At 39.7% G+C, this 20,759-nt stretch overlaps 1 protein-coding gene across 1 annotated transcript in view; it reads right to left on the bottom strand.

Moving 5' to 3' along the window:
- Positions 1-223: 223 nt before the first annotated feature.
- SMC5 (structural maintenance of chromosomes 5) overlaps positions 224-20,759 on the bottom strand; it is a gene marked incomplete at its 5' end in the record, with an annotated part of 34,681 nt that continues 14,145 nt past the window's right edge. Inside the window, 12 exon segments of the mRNA XM_008944670.1 lie at positions 224-364; positions 3,189-3,284; positions 3,373-3,552; positions 6,779-6,898; positions 7,109-7,213; positions 7,616-7,702; positions 7,704-7,718; positions 8,383-8,508; positions 13,183-13,305; positions 16,199-16,322; positions 19,473-19,642; positions 19,755-19,928. Coding sequence (XP_008942918.1) covers positions 224-364; positions 3,189-3,284; positions 3,373-3,552; positions 6,779-6,898; positions 7,109-7,213; positions 7,616-7,702; positions 7,704-7,718; positions 8,383-8,508; positions 13,183-13,305; positions 16,199-16,322; positions 19,473-19,642; positions 19,755-19,928 — 1,461 coding nt within the window.

The following is a 20,759-nucleotide window of genomic DNA, read 5'->3' as shown; positions in this document are numbered from 1 at the left end:
TTCTTGGGAGAAAGAGGTCACTATGAAAGATTTGAAAAAACATCAGGTACTTCAAATGTGTTACACTTCTGCACAAGTTTTAAGAATCAAAGTTCTTAACCTCCAGTTCTTTGCAGGTTCTCACGTTTCACAAGTTCTCAAGTCCTTAAAACCAGACGCTCCTGAAAGTTCTACAAACCCTATATAAATATATATATGCATATATATAACCAATATGTATGTATCACTGTTCATCCATCCTTCCAAGCCGCCGCCGCCGCCTACAGAAAGCCTTTAAGTTCCATTTGTCTGCCTCCAACATAAAAGGTCCGTTGTAGACAAATAACACTGTCATCTTGTCATTGTAAGTCAGATTCTGCAGGAGCTGGTGAAAAACACAAAAACCAAAGTCAAAATAGCTAGAGGAGATTGCTTCCCATTACCTAAATAAGGTGAAGGAGGTGTGCTTAAAGACTTAGATCTCAAGAGTTCAGTTCCAGCAGGATTATACCCCTTCTGACAGATGGTGTGTATTTGTTCCTAGAACAACCCGAAGAGTCTCCACCCATTCTTCAAGCCATTTCCATGCTTCACTGCTCTTACTGAGAACATCTTTGTATCTAACCTGTACCTTCTTGCAGCAAATGAAGTCACTACTTTCTTGCTGCATCCAGAACGGTCAGAGAGGACTGGCTGTTTTCCCATTTTTTTGCCAGGGCAGAGCAGAAGTCAGTTATTTGGGTGTAATTATTATGTCTCTTTTCAGCCTCGCGCTCCTCTGACCTAAGCGATTTCCACTAGAGGAAACTCAAAACTTTCAAAACTTCTTAGAAGCTGTAATGCTGTCTTCTGGAGTGACTCAAGCCACCATACTGCTTTTCTGAAGTGTAACAGCCAAAGCTGGACACCTACTGCAGTCCAAATCATGTCAGGCACAAGCCCAGCTGACTCACAAGTGTCATGCAAGCTGTAGAGTTCTCTGCAGTGCTCAGGATGACTTTTAGCAATGTACTTGCAACGGGTGCTCAACTTGTCATCCACAGTGACTTCTCTCTCCCCAGTCATTTAGTATGCCTTAGGCCAGATCCTGTTGTTGACTTTTCCCCCTCAAATACCACGTCCCATGCTTGTCTGCGCTGAAACGCATCCCATTTTCAAATGAAGTTACCTAGTCTAAGATGTTTTGAATTCTAATCCTGCTCTACAGCAAAGAAGCACTCACTCCCAACATGGTGGTTACCCGCACATTTAATAAAAGTTACCTGTTTCAGCAGCATAGATATTAAAAATACTAGTTTTCAAGCCCAAGACTCACTCCTAAGGAACACATGCAGTTCATCCACTCATTCTGACAGTGAATCACAACTATTCAGAATACAATTTTCTTCACCAATTCTACTGCATAGTAATCGACACCCCCTACCCTCTGCAGCTTGTTTAAAAATGTAACTGGGGAAAGTGTCAGCATACTGAAAACCTCCATGATAACAGCTTCTCCTGTATCCACTGGATACATAGATGGAACTTTGCTTAGGATGACAATCTGTCATAATTTCTAGTATGTGATCACATACCTGCTTCCAGTGATGACAAATAACATAGGCTCAGGAGCAGCACTAAGCCACTGGAACTGAGGAATGTGGCCTTTTCTCAGCCTGCTCTGTACAGCCTTTTAACCATCCTCTGATGCAGCTCACTCACACTTTCTCATTGGATAAAACTTTTACATGAAGTGCTAGCTCAGTAGTGATCTTTGTGGTAGGCCACTGCAACTTCACCATGTTAATGGCTGTGATTACCTACTTGCAGTTCATTGAGAGAGAGCATGAGAAAGAGGAAAGAATGAAGAAATACCTCCAGCCACCTCTTCACGGTGCCATCTCTTGCTGCTTGATTAGGTTACTGGGGCAACACATTTCCCGATCTTCCTCTTACCATAATGGTAAATGGACTTTTGTTTTTTTTAAGCCTCTGAAATTTTAACTTCAGCTCTTTCATTTTTACTCTGATTATTCTGGTTAGCTCTGCACACTCAGTTTCCCCCCTTCTCTGGTATTAGTAATTTGACAATGAGTACAATTTGTAAAGCAGACGCTGAACCCTAGACAGTAACTTTCTACAGTTCCTGATACATGAGAAGCATTGTTGTTAGTAGAACCATCTCTATCCTTTCAACATGCAAACCACTCTCATTTCTCAAAGTAAGAGAGAGCACAGAAAAGCAAATCCAATAAGGAAAGAAATCACAAGAAGGCAAGAGGGGATAGATAACACACAGAATAAGAAAGAAGTCATGTGGACAAGAGATGACAAAACTGTGTGGTGTAAGTATACTGCAAATAAGAAGGAGCAACATGCATCACCTGCCACTTTTCTGTCCTATGTGACTGAAAAGTCAGGTAAGTGCTGTAGTTGCTTTTTCTCAGGTCCTTCAACTACCGAAAAAAATAGCACACAGCAGCCAGATTTTCTAACATACAGTGAAGGATGTGATGCAGGAGAACTGGTATCTTGGAAACTGCATCGCCCTTTCCTGAACACTTGCCTCTTCAGTACACAAGTATCCTTTACAGGTTCAACCTGTCTTGGATCAAGTTGAACATAACACCAGCCTCTGCTGAAGGTGCAGGTGAATGGCCACACTATTGACTAGTCCTCTGAAGCCACAGCACCACATCACCTAGTATGTAAATAGTTTTAACAGAAGAGCACAATTAAGCACTGGTCATTCTTGACTGAAAAGTCCTCTCCAAGCCATTCTCCACCGACCGTTTCTGAGCTTATAAATCTCAGGTTATTACTTTAATAGTTTTCCCCCATTACTGTGGGATTCCTTTAGTTCTTTTGACATCATCAGCACTACCCCACTCCACTATCAGTATCTGATTTGTTTGGAAATTGGTTTCTGCTACAATCCCAAATCTGTGTGAGCTAGAGGCGTTACATTTGACAACCGTGTTACATGGTACCCCTATGAAAACCGGTGGTTAACTCTGTGATACCTTCCACAGAGGCCACAATTTCAGAATGTGTCTCTGATTAGACAAGCCTTGGTATAAGTTGTCTGAATTCCTGGCAGTGCTGTCCTTAAAATGGACAAATTCTCTCACTGTTACCATTTCAGTTTTTAGGTAAAAAAGAGGTAGGTTACACAGCATTTATAGGAAATATTATCACACAAAATTTCAATTCTATTTTCCACCACGCACCTTTGGTGTAATAAAGAAGTACTGAGACGTGTTTTCTTTACAAGCAGTTTTCACAACCATCTCAAAAACTCTTCTCTCATTCATTGGATCCATTCCCTGAAAGAAACAAAAATGGTCTGTTCTTTCCACCACGTCATAAGGATTTGTATGGTAAGAAGCGATATGCTGCACTATTGATCCTCACCTGATTTATTTCATCTACAACCCTGAAAGGACATCTGTTGAGTTCCTGTAGAGCCATCAGGTACAACATGGTGGAAACACTCTTCTCACCCCCACTCTGATGGTAGGGAGTCAACTCACGCAGCTCAGTGCTGCTGTGGAATTTGACTCTGATGCGAATCCCGTACTTGTCGTACTCCTCCTAGAAAAGAGCCAGTACCTGTTAAACTCATCTTCTCTGTACTGCTGCTTATTTAATAATGACATGCAAATTAAAGAATAAAACCCACACTAAGTGCTTGCCAATTGTTTGGTCTACATAAGGCACAATCTTTATGTGCACCTATCAAGTTAATGAGAGCTACAGGGAAGATTCGGAGGTTTCAGGAATATGAGTTCCAAGAGGTCTATTCATAGTCACTACCATTCTAGGGTAGAAGAAAAGAGTGGAGATGGTTCCTGATGATTACTCACAGAATACTTCAGGATGTAGAAGGAAAAATTGCAGCAAGGAGACAGTAAGAAGCCCATCCCATAGAAGCTGTCACATGCCAGTTTGGTTCAGACTGCCACATTCCACAGTCACCAAAATGCATGTGAACCACAGTAACCTGACAGAGCAGAGTCCCACTGAAGGGCTGGCTTTTATGAAGAACAAGGTCTAAAAGCCACCAGGCAGTGAAAAAAAAACCAAACAAACAACACACCAAAACAAAAATCACTGCCTTAAGAGACCTCAGGTCTGTAGGAGCAAGTTTCAGTTTCTTTGCTACCTTCAGGTCTTGCTTTGCAATGGGTAATGTACAGACCATATAACACTGGAGAGCATTTAGTAAATCCTCTCAGACCAGTTAATCTGCTAAATCAGAACAACAACCCATCTTGTGGTGTTCCTTGTGTTTTTCTACACCTGCAGGTGGACAAATATCCTCAGCACTGAAAAGCGTAAGGTCTTACACTGGTATTTACTTTTAATGCACTACAAAACTCTGGTGCTCCTGATGTACCACCTGAGGCAAATGCATGCACGCTATGGGAAAGAATGGAAGTGACCTGACAGTTATAAACTCCTCTTTGCTAAGTGCCAACTTTTTTCCAATTCTGACAACAGGTCACCTTTCCTGTCCTCAGTGTTTCCCCTATTAGCAACAGGTTGGCACTTCCAAAGACAAACTGAAGACCTGCCTTGAGAAGGACTGCAGTATTACCATGACAGACACACTGGAGGGAAACAAAGCTTAATGCAACTAGAACTATTTGCAAGCTGGTACTGGTTACCATTTCATTCTCCTCCAATGTGGAAAAAATTTCTTCTTTGGCATTTAATGCAGTTTATCAGAATAGTAATTAGCTTCTTGGATTTGCAGATTGTAGTTTGATAGCCATGCTTGATAATCAGGAGCCAAACAAGGAAAATCATGGAGCAAATCTTCAAAACCAAAGCATGTTGCTGCACTGACCTTTATGGAGGTGTTACTTTAAGAGGAACTAATAAGAGACTCTCCTAATCTGTGCAGATAACAACACCATAGCTTAGATGAACTTCCTCCATTCTATGAGGATTTGGTACTTGACTGTCAGGATAAATCTCAGCAGGACAACAGTCTGGCTTTGTTATGAACAGGAAGACTGAGCACAGTGAAGTTCACAATTAGTTGAGTTCACAGTTCAGTTCCTCTTTCTTCTCTAACACACACTTGCAGAGTTTTTGCTATACTCTTCAGAAAGGGCTGGGGCTGTGGGACATCAAGAACACAATGACTTCATGTAAGGAGAAATAAAAAAACGGGATCTAAGGCCTCTAGGCCCACTATACTTTCAGAAGCATTGGCACAGATTGACACTAGGCTCTGAGAAGTGTACAAGGTAGCCTGGCAAAACCTCCAGTAAAAAAGATCTGCCTTCCAGCACAGCTGCAATGGCATCAGAAAGTAAGGCCTTTGTTGCCAGACAACTGGGAATGCCAGTTCATATCACTGACAGATATTCCAGGACCCATCAAGAATGATGCTCACAACTCCCTACGGGGAACTGAGGACTGTAAGTGTTACTCACTGCTAGCACTCTGAATTCTGGTTACCATGTGCTACCAAGGAAAGTCAGAATGTTCACTGAGGTTTCGTCTAAGATGTCAAGGAAGAACTCAGTGAAGTGTTTCACACAGTAGGTACTACCACCAAGGACATCGTCAGATCTCTAGGTTCCTGAAGGGCAGGGTAACAGAGGCTTGAATTTCAGTGTCACAGGAACTCTTCTAACAAAGATAATTCTCCCTCAAGCGTCTCTCCTTTGATATTAACAGGTCAGGGCAAAAAAGTCTCCTGCAGAGAAGACAGGTAAGTAGTTCAAGGTCTAGAACAGAGTATCCACCTCTCCATATTACAGGCATTGAACCCTTGAGGAAGAAGTGAGTCATTGGCACATCACCACTACCTAATCTCTTAAACCATTTGTGACATCTTTGCAAGAGAAAGGCAAGACCTTCCAAAGAAGATATTCAGAAAGACAGCCCAGGCTTCCTTTGCTCTTAAACTGCTTTACTGTTTTTCTGTGTACCCTATCCCAGCTCACTTTTAGATAAAAGATAGTATTTGTGTAATGTGGATCTGACACTCTAAGTAACTAACAGAAAGCACTGAAAAGCCCACATTTTAATGTCCTATTGTTTCACAATACTAGTTTCTTTGTAAAGATTTTACACAGTACATGTAAAGAGCCTTGTCAGTCACTACTCTGCCCTCAATAATGACTACGACTTCAGATATTCTAAGAAAAGCTGCCTGAGTAATTTACAACAGGAAAAAAAAAGTTTAAGTGTCGACATACACTGTTGTGGAGTTTATGCACTATGTATCAAAGTATTAAAATCTTCATTAAAGAAATCAGTTTAAAACAAGATACCCAATTTCTCTTCAGTCTACTGCACTATTTCTCCCCAGTACTGGTACTTCAAACTCTTCATCAGAGATAAACCCTGCCTATAAACATTACTGAGAGAGTAACAGATTGGGCCAAATGATTCCTTCTTTCAAACAGGACAAAATGCCAGCGGGCTTCAGTAGAAACTACATGTAGAACCAAATCAATACAACACTTGATAACAGTAGATTCAGCCACCAAATGATAATAGCACTAATTAGCTAAAAATGTAAAATTAAACTGCTAACTTACTAAGTCTGAGTTACAGCTAAAGTAAAGCTTCCAAAAGTCAGTGAGTTGAAGTCCTATGCACCTGGACAAAGACCCATTTTCCTTTAATCAGACTGGTAAGTCATTTTAGTGTAAAAAAACCCCATGTTCATCAGTTTTCATTATTTTTTAAAATAAAGTCTTTTCTAGAATCCAGATGACTTGCTGTTTTTTCTTTAGCAATAGATAAGCAAAAATGATATGTGACATTATTCTTCCATATGAAGAATAAATCATACCTCATTTTCCACATGCAGATCAACTTCACCAGCACACTGCATAGAACTGAAGAAGTTACTGAACTTCTCATTAATTTTCTCAATCAGCTTTTTCAATGGGTTTAGCCACCTTTCTTTGACCTGGAGGAATACAGAATCATGTAAACCTGTTTTTAATTAACAGAGTTTTCCTTCAGAGATAGTACTTAAATTAAAAAATACCACAATTACAGAAGCTAACATCCCTGTTTACACTCAAGACAACTTGGAATCCGTTACCCTTTATTTCTGTACATACATTCTACTCTAATAAAGACATACTGATAAAGGAGCAATAATTTCAGTTATTACCTTTGAAATGTTTTGCTTATAGTTATCCAATTCATTTTTCTTTTCCTCTAGATACTGTGTCAACTGCTCTATTTCTTGTGTCTGCTTACTGTATTCATCAACAACCTGCCAGAATAAAAAAACCCAAGCAGTCAACGAAATGTTTGCCAATTCTAACCTTGACTATAAAAATATCACACTGCATTGATTCTGTTGAAACACAATTATACAGATTATTGCACTGCCCACTGAACCACATACATTTCTACCTTCTAAGCAAAGAAACTGTAAAGCATTGCTTATTTCAGGTTACTGCAACTTCTTTTTTTTTTTAAAAAAAGGCACAGAACACACTGTTCTTTTGGAAGAACCTACTTAAAATTCTAATAGATGCAGAATCTGGCATTTACAGCACATTGTTCCTGCTGTCTAGCTTATTATACCAAGAGATCTAGCACCGAGTGGGACGCAAGTACAATATGAGTGGAGGGGGAGGAAGGGAGGGTACAGGGAAAGCAGTGAACATACCGAAGCATTCAGGCCTGTGAAACAGGAGGCCCTGGTTTTCTCTTCATTCAGAAAAGCTTCAATTTCCTCCACTGTGTTCGTTTTTTTTTAGAGCCTGAAAAGCCTACAAGAGAGAGGATGCATGTGTAACACAGCAATGCTAATGAAGCTTGCTAAAAAGAAATCAAGTCAGTCATAAAATATTTGTATTACTTTTAACTAGGATGTCAAATGTTCAAAATTAAACACAGCACGATTCCCTCACAAACTATTCTGGACACAAAAGTGCTACTACCTAACAAAGATACACAACTAATTGCGCCTTAGTTGCCTACTTAGTGGAGGTATAGATGCTCACAGACTTGGTATAAGCCCGGGCCTATACTAGTTAAGCCATTGAAATGTTTCCAGAGGCTGGGAAGACCTCTGGGAAGACCAGGCAGGCCCAGGTTTCTATTCTTTTGTGTTGCTCCACTAGAGCAAGAAGCTAGAAAAATAAGGCCTCTAATTATTTCTGTGAACATGAGACTATGTATTTTAACTGAAATTTCAGATCAAATTTTCTCTCCTCTGTACAGCGAAGAAAATGATAGTTGGAGGATATCCCAGCATTATTTAAAAGTACTTTAAAAGACTAAGTGACAACATGTGAGTCAACACTAGAAGTACCCATCATCCTTTACTGGTAGCCTTCTAACATAAAATATATAATAGCCTTTGCTTGAGAAGTTAGAATGTCATACATCACTCAAAATTTGAGATAAGTGAAGATAGGTTTTTGTACATACAGTTTGAAACTCTCTTGGAAGTTCTTGATATGGACTCATTTTGCAGACCTGTCGAGCTTTTTTCAGCATTTCCTTGGAGTTTTCTGCAAGAACTCGTTTCCTATCATCCAGTTCATGGAATTGTTGCTGTTAGAAAAGATATTAATACATACATTTTGTTCTTTACTTTGTTATAAATTTCCAGGGGTGACACTAGCACAGTGACAGCAAACAATATCTGAATCAGAGAAGGTAGGTGAAATCAGACTGCTTAAAGATTGAAAACCTTTGTTTCAACACAGAGAACTCATTCTGCCTCTCTGCTCAAAGTCAATAGGAATCAAGGAAAACTGATCAAAAGCATATTCTTGTAATGTAGGTAAATTTATTTTCTCAACTAGACAAGTGTGCATGTAGATTCAGGATATGTCTCAAACCAGATTATTTTACAGGAAATTCCCCCAGAAGCCAAAGCACAGCTACTGCGAGCCTTTTTTATTAGCTCCCTTTCAACTGTGTTTATCTGCTTGGGAGAACATAGTGGACATGATGCACACTGAATGGTATTTTAGTTGAAATTCTACAGAGTGAACATCATAATTTCACAATCAGAAATGTTTCCTTTGCTGTTTTCTGTTCTGCCTGTGTAATACAGCCAGCAAAACACAAAACGGGAGCATATAATTTTTCAACTAGTGCTGAAAAGTAAGTGAAAAGCAGGTATAGTTTCTAGTTTTGAACCGTGGCCTCAAGCCTAAACTCTCTGGAACTTACTACAGGTAAGTGACCAATCCAGCTCTAAGACTTTTTGTGTCTTGTAGTTTGACTACTGTTGTGATAACCTTGCATTTATAAATGTGATACCTTCATGAAACACCAAGATTATCTCAAATAATCAGTATTCAGGCAAAAAAACTTGGAGAGCCTTAAGTATCTCTTCCCCTTTGCCCCTAGAAATGTCAGTCACATGCAGTCCCTACCTCAGAACTCCTGCTTCCTTCAAACTGCTGCTGAGCTGGCAGTGCCTGGGAGTAACTGCTTGATGTTGTCCCCCAGCTCAGGTGATCACTCAGTTGCAGACAGCTGGGAACCACCACCACCACTTAGAAGTGGAAATGGGTACATACCAAGACACTGGAGCTTTTAATTCAAGTGATTTTACTATACAGTGATTACACATGCAATCCATCTTTTTAACAGGCAGTTACAGCTTAGGAATACAGAGTTTTAACTTTTTTCAGAGGCACAAAGTTCTAACTCAAAACCTATATGCACTGTATTTTGCTTCAGAACTTTCTTCTCACAGGTTGAAAAGTTTAGTTATATTTCTAGAGCTGGGAGAGCTTTATATTCCAATTTTTTATTGCTCTGTATACTTCCATTACATATGGGAGCCCTCCAGTGTTCATTTGGAGATGATGCAGTTAGATAAATGTCGATGCCACATTTTTAGAACACAGGACACATGCACTGATAAGCAACTCACATTACTTTCTGGCAATTTAATTAATCTTTACTTACTAAATACAACAGAAGCAGTAGTAACAGATATGATCATGAGTGATCATCAATGGAGTTCTCACACCTGACTCAAGAATTAGGGCTGCTGTTCCTTACAGCATATGTCAAGTCAAAAATCCTGTTTTTTATTTAGCCACATGCTAAATAAAAGCTAGGTAAATATAAAGAAATAAAAACACAAAAGGTTTGATTCCTTTTCCCTTTCCCTCCTATATATCCCTACGTGCATGGCAATGTTAAGATCCCTGTTGATTTCCTGAGGGTGCCTCAGTAAAACCATCTAGATAAAAAAGTAACTGTCAGTAGACAGAATTACTGTTTTGAACAGAAATGAAAAAATCTTAGCCCAGAGAGAGCTTTACATGTTTCAGTCAACACAGTAAGAACCAACTTGGAAAGAGCTTTGCCCAGGTACTTCAGGAGAGTTCTGTACTAGTGTGAGGCTGCAACTACAGCTTCCTGAAAGGCACCTACTGAACAGCAGAAACCAATTATATTCTGCACGCACAAGAAATTCATATTCTGTCATGCCCATCAGTGCTGCAATTTGGTTTGTGCAAAATAAGAAGCTGGGTAAAGAAAAGATAGTTACTATTATCCAGTGTTTTCTCATGAAGTTGTGTTTGAATGCATGCTTGGTGACAGCATTTAGTTATTTCAAGTCTGGAAATTTATACACAGAAAAACAGAATCTGCATTTTCTTAAAACTTGGCTTAAGGAGCAAATTCTGCGATGTACATAATGAGTATTAATACCTATTACTTAAACAAATTTACACGAAATCATCCAAAAATTAACAAGCTATCAAAGCAAGTCATTTAGGAAGACTTTCAAAGAACCATCATAAACATGCAGGCAACTGTGCCAATTAACCAATGAGCAGATGGGACTAACAACCCTCCCTAACGTTCAGTACGGGTCACAAACACAGATTTGCATTTTAGACTCATTAAATAAATTAAATACAAGGAGTTGTTAAAATAGCACTAAGGCTCCCACTTGAACTGCAATGACAAAATGTAAATTCCATAAATCTGTTGTTGTTAATTTGACTTGTTGGAAAATGTACTTCTTTGGCCTTTCTACCTAAGTGGTTTAAAAAAAACCCAACACCATAAAGCAACAAACATTCTCTCTCCACAGTATCACACTGCCAGGACCTCACAGAAGGAACATATGTGATCTTCTCTTAGATGTAAGAAGTGGAATTTGTATTTGCTTCAAAACTTAATCAGATGTCTACTCAGGTATTATAAAGACTCAAGATTGCTTGGCAGATAAACACCAGGAGTGCTAAGTATTTACAAAGTTTAATGATTTTTCAGGGCTGGTACCCACCACTCCAATTTCAATGAATGCATCATGATCAGCTAATGACCTACAAAAATGCCTGATGATTATACAGCATTTACGGCTCCATAACTGTAACATTTAGGCTCCAATGTAGTTCACTACACAGATTTTGTATAATACACTTATTTCTATTTCTGTTTGGCTTCCTCCGTTTTGCAGGCCTATTTATTTTGTAAAAACATGCAGCAACTGTTTGCAAACTTTCTTTCAGCACTGTGACAGCACCCTCAGAGCAAGGCCACCTCAACAGGACACTGCTGTAGAAAAAAAAAATTATCACACACAATGCCACTGTGAAGTTGGAGGGAGGGCCCAATTTAAACATACTATTTCAAATAACTTAATTTGAGAAAAAGAAAATACTGAGTTTTCCGCAAGAAAATGCACCTCTTAAGGCAGAAAATAAGAAATAAACCATTGTGTATACAATACACATTATATGCAGCACAACACAGGCTAAAAAAAGTCTTAAAGCAAAACAACAACAACAAAAAACACAACAAAAAAAAAGGGCCAAAGACTTAATTCAAAGACTTAACATGCAGTATATGGGGAAGCATGGCTTTGGATTTCCATGTAGATAAAAAGCTTGATTCACTTGAATACTCAGAAGATTTTTAACTCCAGAGCAGTGAAACTTCTCAAAATTCTAATCACTGGGATTAGTGATTTTAAAGGTATTTTTCTGTCCTAACGTTCCTAGAAGCAATCATCCAAAACACAAGCTCTGATATAATTTCCTCTATTTACATGGTCGAATGTAACCCACTAGTGACGACTATCGGGGCCTCAGCTGACTCAAAGACCTCTTCTCTAGGGAAGGAGACAATTTTTGTTTAATCAAGCATTTAGCTTACAAGCTCTACCTACTGATCTGACCAGACATCTAGCTACACACCACCCCAAGCTACTCCCTAAACAATGAAAATGGGGACAGAGAGAACTAAAGCGTGAAATAAATTTCCCAGTGACAATACACACGACTCACACGAGGCTCATGGCTTTATAATAAATTCTGACTCCTTACTCAGCTCTAGCAATGAAGTGATTTGCAGTGGATCTTTATGAAGTCGGAGTAGCAGCCGCATCCTGTGAGCGAACTGCCGCAACTGTGACTTGCCAAGTAACACGCTGGACTTGTCTCTGTCTTCAAGTTAATTTTTGCTCATTAGTGAGTTCTCCTGTTCCTAATTTCCCCGCAAGTGATGATACCTGTAACCTCAAGTGGTTTTCTAGACACATGCCAAAGTCATTCTTTTTGGAAGCAGATATCCATCCCAAATAAGGATCACTTACCTTTTGAACTGCTTTCCAACTTAGCCGCAATGTTTGGGGTTTTTTTTTGTGGATCAAACTGAATTAGCTTATTATTAGCTGAATTAACTGGTTATAGTTCACCCGACTCTTGCAAGATAAGGAAAAAACTTACCACTGTGTACTTTGACAGCCTATTCCCCACTACACTGAAAGATTGTACTACTACACAAATACAAAAATTGGCCTCTGTATTTAATCACAGTATGAGAAAATAAGCTATGAAAGAAAGGCAAACCACCTCTGCTCTACTCTGATACATGACTTTCTGGTTCATCTTGAGCTCGCATCTCCCATGTGGATTTGGGCTACTCGTCTGCAACACACTCAGAAGAAAAATAATACTTTCAAACAATAGCTAGCCTTTTTACGTAGACTATGCATTATAAGAAAAATATCCGGGGCATGACTGTTCAGCACAGTTTCACAGAAGCTCAGCTGTCTGAACTGAGGAAGGCCAAGCTCCTCTTCAGCTTTAAATGAAGAGGCTGAAATCAACCCACAGAAATGAAGTCTGAATATTTAACAATAATAATTTCTAAATAAACACAGAAGCATCGTTTTCTACATCATAAAGCTTCCACAGAAGATATTTTCATAGTAGATATGACAGTATTCAAGGAAAACGTTACCTCTGCAAGTTTTAGCTGTACACTTGCTGCTTTATACTCTGATGCTAGTCTGTTCTTCTCAGCAGCCACTGTAGTACTCTGAAGAATCAAATCTGCTTTAAGGATGTTCATTGACATGCATTTCTAAACAGGAAAACACAAAAAGTTGGGGTTTTTTCCCCACAAGAGACCCAAAACTGATACAATCAATATCAGGCTTTAGAAATCATCCATTTTCTAGTCATGGCACATAATCTCACACTGTGTTCAGCTCCTCAACACTGCTGTCTGTCAGATTCCATGAAAAAGAAAGATGACTTACTAGTGACCCAAGCTCTTCAAGATGTTTAGTGCCCATGTACTTTTAATCTGTAAGCATACATATATTACTTGCAACCAAACCATTTTACACCAAAAAATCACATTCTCTTTCTTTACACCATGTACTCACAAGTTAAATATAAGAAAAGACAAAGCCATCTCAATTCCTTCTGAGAAACAGAATCCAACAGGTGGATTTTGGTGAACTTCACATGTCACACAGAGATGGAAAAAGGTCAAAAAATAACATGTAAGACAGATGTCTCTCTCACTTACAGTGCAAGATGATTGACATGATGTACAGTGACTCTAGTGTCTTGTGTCTTAACTGGAATAGCATATGACAACAGAAGGAGGTTCTGCTTTGGAAGTTTCACAACAGCCTTTAGTGATTCCCAGAGCCTGACTTGACAACTTTGCCATAAATCAGCAATGTATTCTTGACTGTGCAAAGGGTAGCTTCAAATGTCAAATTATGGGGCACTGAGAACATGGAGTAACCTTGTTTTTGCCTTGGGTGATCAGCATATAAATACAAAGAAATCCTCTCTCTTAGTGAAAGGGAGGACAAAATACCAACCACAAACCTAGAGGACCTGCAGGATGAAGTTTTGAGAGTGTTAGCTTCTGATCACAACAGCCAGCCAAGGGCTGAGATCTTTCCTGTTGCAATACAAACTTCCTGCTGTGTGAACTTGGACACAGGAATAAGTTTATTAATTTCCAATCCACTTAAACAGTTTAAAAACAATTATCAGAGAAGTAAACTGGAGAAAGAAAAGTAATAATGAAAGGAGGTGAAAGATGGAAAAAGTTAAGATTATTCAAAGACAACAGCACGAAGAGAGCTACATGCAAAAGCAGTGCCATATTCTGACACAGTGGAACAAGGCTGTTTCTGTCAACTGGTTGTGAAATATTGACATGTACTAGGCACGTGCCAGCTACACTCTGCCTTGTGTATTTGTGCAGATATACATGCAGCCTGTCACTCTCATCAATTGCTCCACACAAGCTCCAGAACTCTTGAATACCTGATCATATTGCCACCAGACAAACACACACAAATCCCATACATGCTTTAAATTTCCTTCTGTGGCAGAAGTGAGTAAACCTGAAACAGACAACTAAGTTTTTATCACTTTAATAGCCTACAAGTACTATAACTACAAAACCTGAAGAAAGTACAAAGACTCCCATAAAAGTGGAAGCATTCTTGAAGTTTGGTTTGATGATAACAAGAAATGTATGGATTTCAACAGTTTTGACAAAACATATCAGACATGTTTTTCTCTTTAGTATGTACTAGCATGCATTTCCTACAGCATACAAGTGAAAATTAAGCTGATACACAACCAAAACGAATCCCTTTTGTATCAGTAACTATTTCAAGTAAATATTATCCATCTCCCCTACACCCCTTGCTATACTGAGAAATACACAGTATGTGTCAAATTCATTTTCCCACGGTGGCTGAAAAAGAGATTCAGACACTGCTTCAGGCAGGTCACACAGCAGTCAGTGAACAACTTAGGCTGTGTTTTACAACAGCAACACGCTTGGAAAGTTGATGTCCTGGGAAATGGCTATCAAATACAAAAGTCAAAAGCTTATTCTAGAAATTCCTGTTTGAAATAGAGCACTTGCAATAGCTTTGAGAAGAGTGACTTTTCAGTAGTGTTATTACCTGCACAAATTCTCTAAGTTCTGTAAAGTAATCTGCAGTCTAAGCAACCCTTTTAATGTGGCAGGTGTCTTCTGCCATTTGGCATTTTCAAAATTATTTTGGCTAGCTGACCTAAGTGACCTCTGAAACACTCCAGTTGTTGCAGTCCACGCCTATCAACAAGCAGAAACAGTCCACCTCTCTGTAATATTTTTTATTTGTTTATTATATAAACACCAGCAATTGAAGTTTACTGAAATCGGCCTCACTTCAAAGGTAATATTCAACTCTTTTCACAGGTAGGCAACAACACATTTCAGTATCCATAAGGCATGGCAAAGGAACAACGTGCATGCTCCAAGCAGTTTCAAGAATGGCACCATTTCTTGCACAGTGGAAAAGCACAAGCAGATTCCCTTGGAACTAAAAGTAACCATTTCCTACTTCTTAGCTATTAAAAATAAAAGTAAGCAAATTCACTTTGTGCTAGCACCCATTATTAGGGCTCATAGGCTAAGCTAAAGCAACAATTAAGTCCAGACTGCTGTCTTCTTCTTTGAGTTAAAGAAAACGTGACACTGGAGCCTGACATTTTAGTGCTTTCCAGTCCTAGCCCTCTCCCACGAGCACGGATCCTTACAGTTTCAGATCAGTTTTTCACATGACTAATGACTACCATTTCTCTCAATAAAAATAACAAAAAAGAGGAGATTATGAACTAGGGTGAAAGGAACATTTCACAGAATTGCACAGTATTCAAAAAATGTAGCAGCTGAAATGGTTACACAATTAATTTCTGTATTCACTGAATCAGACCATGGATTATAACACTTTAGTACAGAAATCAATGCAAGCAAATGATCTACAAATTCAATCAATGACAGATGGACAAATTCACCTTTATATAAGCTGCAAAAGATGTTTATCTTGAAGCAACTTAGCTTGTAAACATTTACAGTAACACATCCAAATGTTGCAGACCTCCTACTTTAGTTACAAGAAGTGGACTTTTCACAATAGTAGGACGCATATCAAGTTGAAAATACATACCTTTATGAGATGCATTAATTCAGTAACAAGTTTTGCTTTTTGGATATTTATTCCTTTGATCTTTGCATTTGCCTGTTGAGATTCCTTCTCTAAGTTGATGGCATCTTGTTCCAGCTGTTTTAAACTATGGAAAGAATCAACATTTGATTAATCCAATTAAAAATAGATCATACAAAAATACAAAAATTCTTCATCTTGGTGAGGCCCAACAGTCAGAAAGAATAGGAATTTATATACCTAAACATTGCAAACATTCCCAATCTATTCACTTTAAACCTAAGAAATTCAAAAGACAAAAAATTAATTAAAGAAACTCTGATTTTAGCTACTGATGGCATCACTCAGTAACCATATTCCTTTACTTCTGTAAAAGTCAGATAAAAAAAAGAAAATCAGTGAAATCAGTGTAATTATTACATATTTATTTCTGCTGTTAGCTCCTTATAACAATACAACACAGGAGAGTTCAGCTGGTTTGCTCAATTCTTACTATGCATACTAGCAAATGAATTGTGTCCTCAATGTATTGCAGGAAACCAGAATTTTCACTCAAACACACATAACTATGAAGAAATTCATATGAAATAATCATGATGTTTAGTGAGCTGCAAAGCACCTGGAGATCTTAAAAAATGGCCAAAAATGCCAAGAAGATGATACAAGAAACTAAAAAATAACTGCTCTTACTTTGATCCCTGGGAAGACTGTGGAGCAAGTCCCCTCAGAAGACAATTCTGGGGGCAAAGAATCAGCAAGCATTTACCAAGGGTACATCATACCCGATGAACCCAACTGTAAAACAACTGGATGGCAGGAGATCAAGTGGCTTTCTGCTAGGTTATTTAATTAAAGCTCACCTGCCCACCCCAAAAAGGAGAGACAATAGCAGGCAGGGGAAGGCCAAACAATGCCCTTCCCTGGTCATCGCCCGCCCCATCACAGGAGCCATCAGCCCATGAAATGCCCAACTCCATGAGTCCAGAGGATCACCCTAGCAGGCAGAAACCCAAATGAAGTGACACCCTGTCCCAGGACAGCCTCAGCACCAGTGTCCAGGTGTGAAACTCAACACCACAGCACCCTCTGGACTGCGAGGAGTTGCCTCCTGCGTGTACAGGAGACATTATGGGATGCAGTAGAAAAGCATTTTGCAGCTGTGCAGAACTTACTATTGGCTATTGAGGGGAGAAACCAAATGAGGGGAAGGGGAGGAATCCTCTACATTGTATGATGTAGAGGCCTCCTACAAGGACAGGCTGAGAGCACTGGGGTTGTTCAGCCTGTAGAAAAGAAGACTCTGGGGAGACCTCATGGCAGCCTTCCAGTATCCGAATGGGGCCTACAGGAAAGCTGGGGATGGACCTTTTACAAGGCGTTGTAGTCATAGGATGAAGGGTAATGGCTTCAACCTGGAAGAGGGCAGATTCAGATTAGATGTAAGAAAGAAGTTCTTCTCTATGAGGGTGGTGAAATGCTGGGACAGGTTGCCCAGGGAAGCTGTGGATGCTCCAGTACTGTGTGTTCAAGGTCAGGTTGGATGGGGGGTTTGTGAAGCCTTGTCTAATGGACGACATCCCTGCCCATGGTGGGGGGGTTTAGAATGATATGATCTTTATGGTCCCTTCCAACCCAAACCATCCTGTGATTCTACGATCTTATCAATGAAGGGCAGGGGTCAGGAGGATGTCTAGTCCCCCCAACAACCCTGTAGCCCTATTTTTATTTTATTCCCCCCACTCCCAACAAGCTCTTTTCAGTTTAATGCACCAGAAGTAACTCAAGATCTGTGTACACAAGAACCAGCACAAGCTTTCAGAAAATGAAGAGTCTTGTGGCAAAAGAACATATCAAAAGGTACCAGGACAGTTTTAGAGGAGTGGAGGGAGTGAAGTCTGGGCCAATCTCATCTACACTGCCTTCTGGGAGTGCGAGCTTCAGTCAAGTACTTCTCAACCATGCTCAGGTTCTCTTATGACAAAGCAGTGTCAGAACTGCAGAGGTTCACAAAAGCCAAAAATATGTTTAGACAAATACAGTGGGCAATCAGGCTCCAACTCAATCCCTGACATGCTTACTTAGTACCATTTATGTACATTATGGTGTTATCTAGCTATGTGTCACCACGACAGAAGACTATGGTAATGTTTGAGTAAATAAGTGCAATGACCTCTAACTGGAATCCTATGATTTTACTCAGGCAGCCATCTGGAACATCGTTACACTGTTTCTCAAATACTGTTTTCACCTTCATTTCATAGAATCATAGAATGGTTTGGCTTGGAAGTGACCTTTAAAGGTCATACAGTCCAACCCCTGTGCAGTAAGCAGAGACATCTTTAATTAGATCATGCTGCTCAGAGCCTAGTCAAACCTCACCTTGAATGTCTCCAGGGACGGGGGTGTCACCACCTCTCTGGACAGCCTGTTCCAGTATCTCAACACCCTCATAGTAAAGAGCTTCTTTCTAATGTCTAACCTAAATGTACCCTGCTTGAGCTGAAAACCACTGCCCCTCATCCTACTGCCACACATCCTTGTAAACAGCAGTTCCCCAGCTTTCCTGTAGGCCCCATTCAGATACTGGAAGGCCACCATAAGGTCTCCCCAGAGTCTTCTCTTCTCCAGGCTGAACAACCCCAGCTCTCTCAGCCTGTCCTTGTAGAAGAGGTGCTCCGGGCCTCTGATCATTTTTCTGGCCCTCCTCTGTACCCACTCCAACAGGTCCATGTCCTTTGTGTGTTGGGGGCTCCAGAGATGGACACAGTACTCTGGGTGGGGTCTCACCAGAGCAGAGGGGCAGGATCACCTCTCTTGATCTGCTGGCCACGCTGCTTTGGATGCAGCCCAGTATGCGACTGGCCTTCCAGGCCCTAAGTGCGCACTGTCGGCTCATGGCCAGCTTCTCACCCACCAGCAGCCCCAGGTCCTTTCCTGCAGGGCTGCTCTCTGTCACATATCTCCCAGCCTGTATTGACAACAAGGATTGCACCGACCCAGGTGCAGGACCCTGCACTTGGCCTTGTTTAACCTCATGAGGTTCACATGGACCCACTTCTCAACCTTGTCCAAGTCCCTCTGGATAACATCCCATCTCTCTGGCACATTGGCTGTACCACCATTTCTAAGTACCTTCTTTGTCTTGATTATCACCTGCATCTGATGCTCAACAATTGGCTACTTTCTAAGGGTAAAACACACCGCAGTAAGAGGAAGCCAAAACACCTTTGTTATTAAAATTGTTCACGTTTCACAGATAATATGGCTTGATTCCTACCTATCACATTTCACACCAATTTTTGATTCCAGCTGACTCCTCCTGTTTGCTCGCTGTAAAAGCTCCTTCTTCTGTTGCCTGAGCTCATTGTCCCTGTGTTCCAGATGTTTCTGTCTCTCAAACAATGTAGTCAAACGCATATCCAATGACTTCAATGTGTTATTGATGTCCTGAAATAAAAGAATACACACAACTAAAAGCATACCATACTTAGGCAACACACTTTGTATGATAAAATGGGTTATAGTTCACATCACATAGAGCACAGAAATAAATTCCTACCCGTTGCTGGTTTTCCAACTGTCTTCTTTCATCTGTATCCACTGAACTAGTGAGAAACTGTGCCACCCTCAGGGCTGTGTTAGTAGAGACAGTTAGGTTTGTATAAGCAGATAATCTAACAACATATTTTTCTTCTGCTGTGTATATTTGCTTAAGTTTGGTTTCTTGTATGACCTAAAAAACACACAGAAATATTAATCTGATGAAAGTGTTACTTCAGGCAATGTTTTTCTGAACAAGCAATAAACTAGCTAAAATCCGCAGTAAAGAATTTCAAGTTATGCAAGATTCTAACTTGTTAACAAGCCTTTGCAAAAAGATGATGCTAAGTTTAATGCATCATTATATTTGCAATACAGACAGGCCAGCTAAGAACAGTTAAGATACTGTAAAACATAGTGTGTTCCCATAACAAATTAAACAGGTTCTGTTCCTTCTGATATTACAGACAGACACTAGAAAAACCCGTTAATATTTGTACTGCAACATGAACAAGGACTGTACTTGCTGTAGATGTGTAACATGCAAATGTAGCTTGTGTACTGAGGAACCTAAACTACTTAAGAAATTAACTGATTAAACCACATGGTGAGCTGTAATGCATGAACATGCATTTGCTTCAATGAAGCAAATTTATCTGTAAGCAAAAAAAAAAGGAGGTACAAAAATACCAGTTTGTTTCTAACTTACTTGTGTCAAAAAGGGTATTATAAATAGTCAAAGGTTTACCTTTGAGGTTTACCCTTATACTTTTGAAGTATAGCGCTTCAAAAGGACAGAAAGTGTCCAGTAAACCAGGAACAACAAAAAGCCTCATAAGGTGATAAACACAAAGTGGTGGAAGAATTGCAGTTTAAAGACAAAAATACTTAGGAAAGCATTAAGAGAAAAGCTTTCATCTAGGACTCCCTCCACTTCTACTTTCCTCTTCCTCATTCTTACAGCCTCAGAAATATAGAAGATAGGAAGGAGCAACAGTTTGCCCAATTAAACAGTAACTGTTCT

This window comes from Merops nubicus, unplaced genomic scaffold (genome assembly GCF_000691845.1).
Source record: "Merops nubicus isolate BGI_N331 unplaced genomic scaffold, ASM69184v1 scaffold4557, whole genome shotgun sequence".
Classification (NCBI taxonomy): Eukaryota; Metazoa; Chordata; class Aves; order Coraciiformes; family Meropidae; genus Merops; species Merops nubicus.
This window is presented reverse-complemented; position numbering and strand designations above follow the sequence as displayed.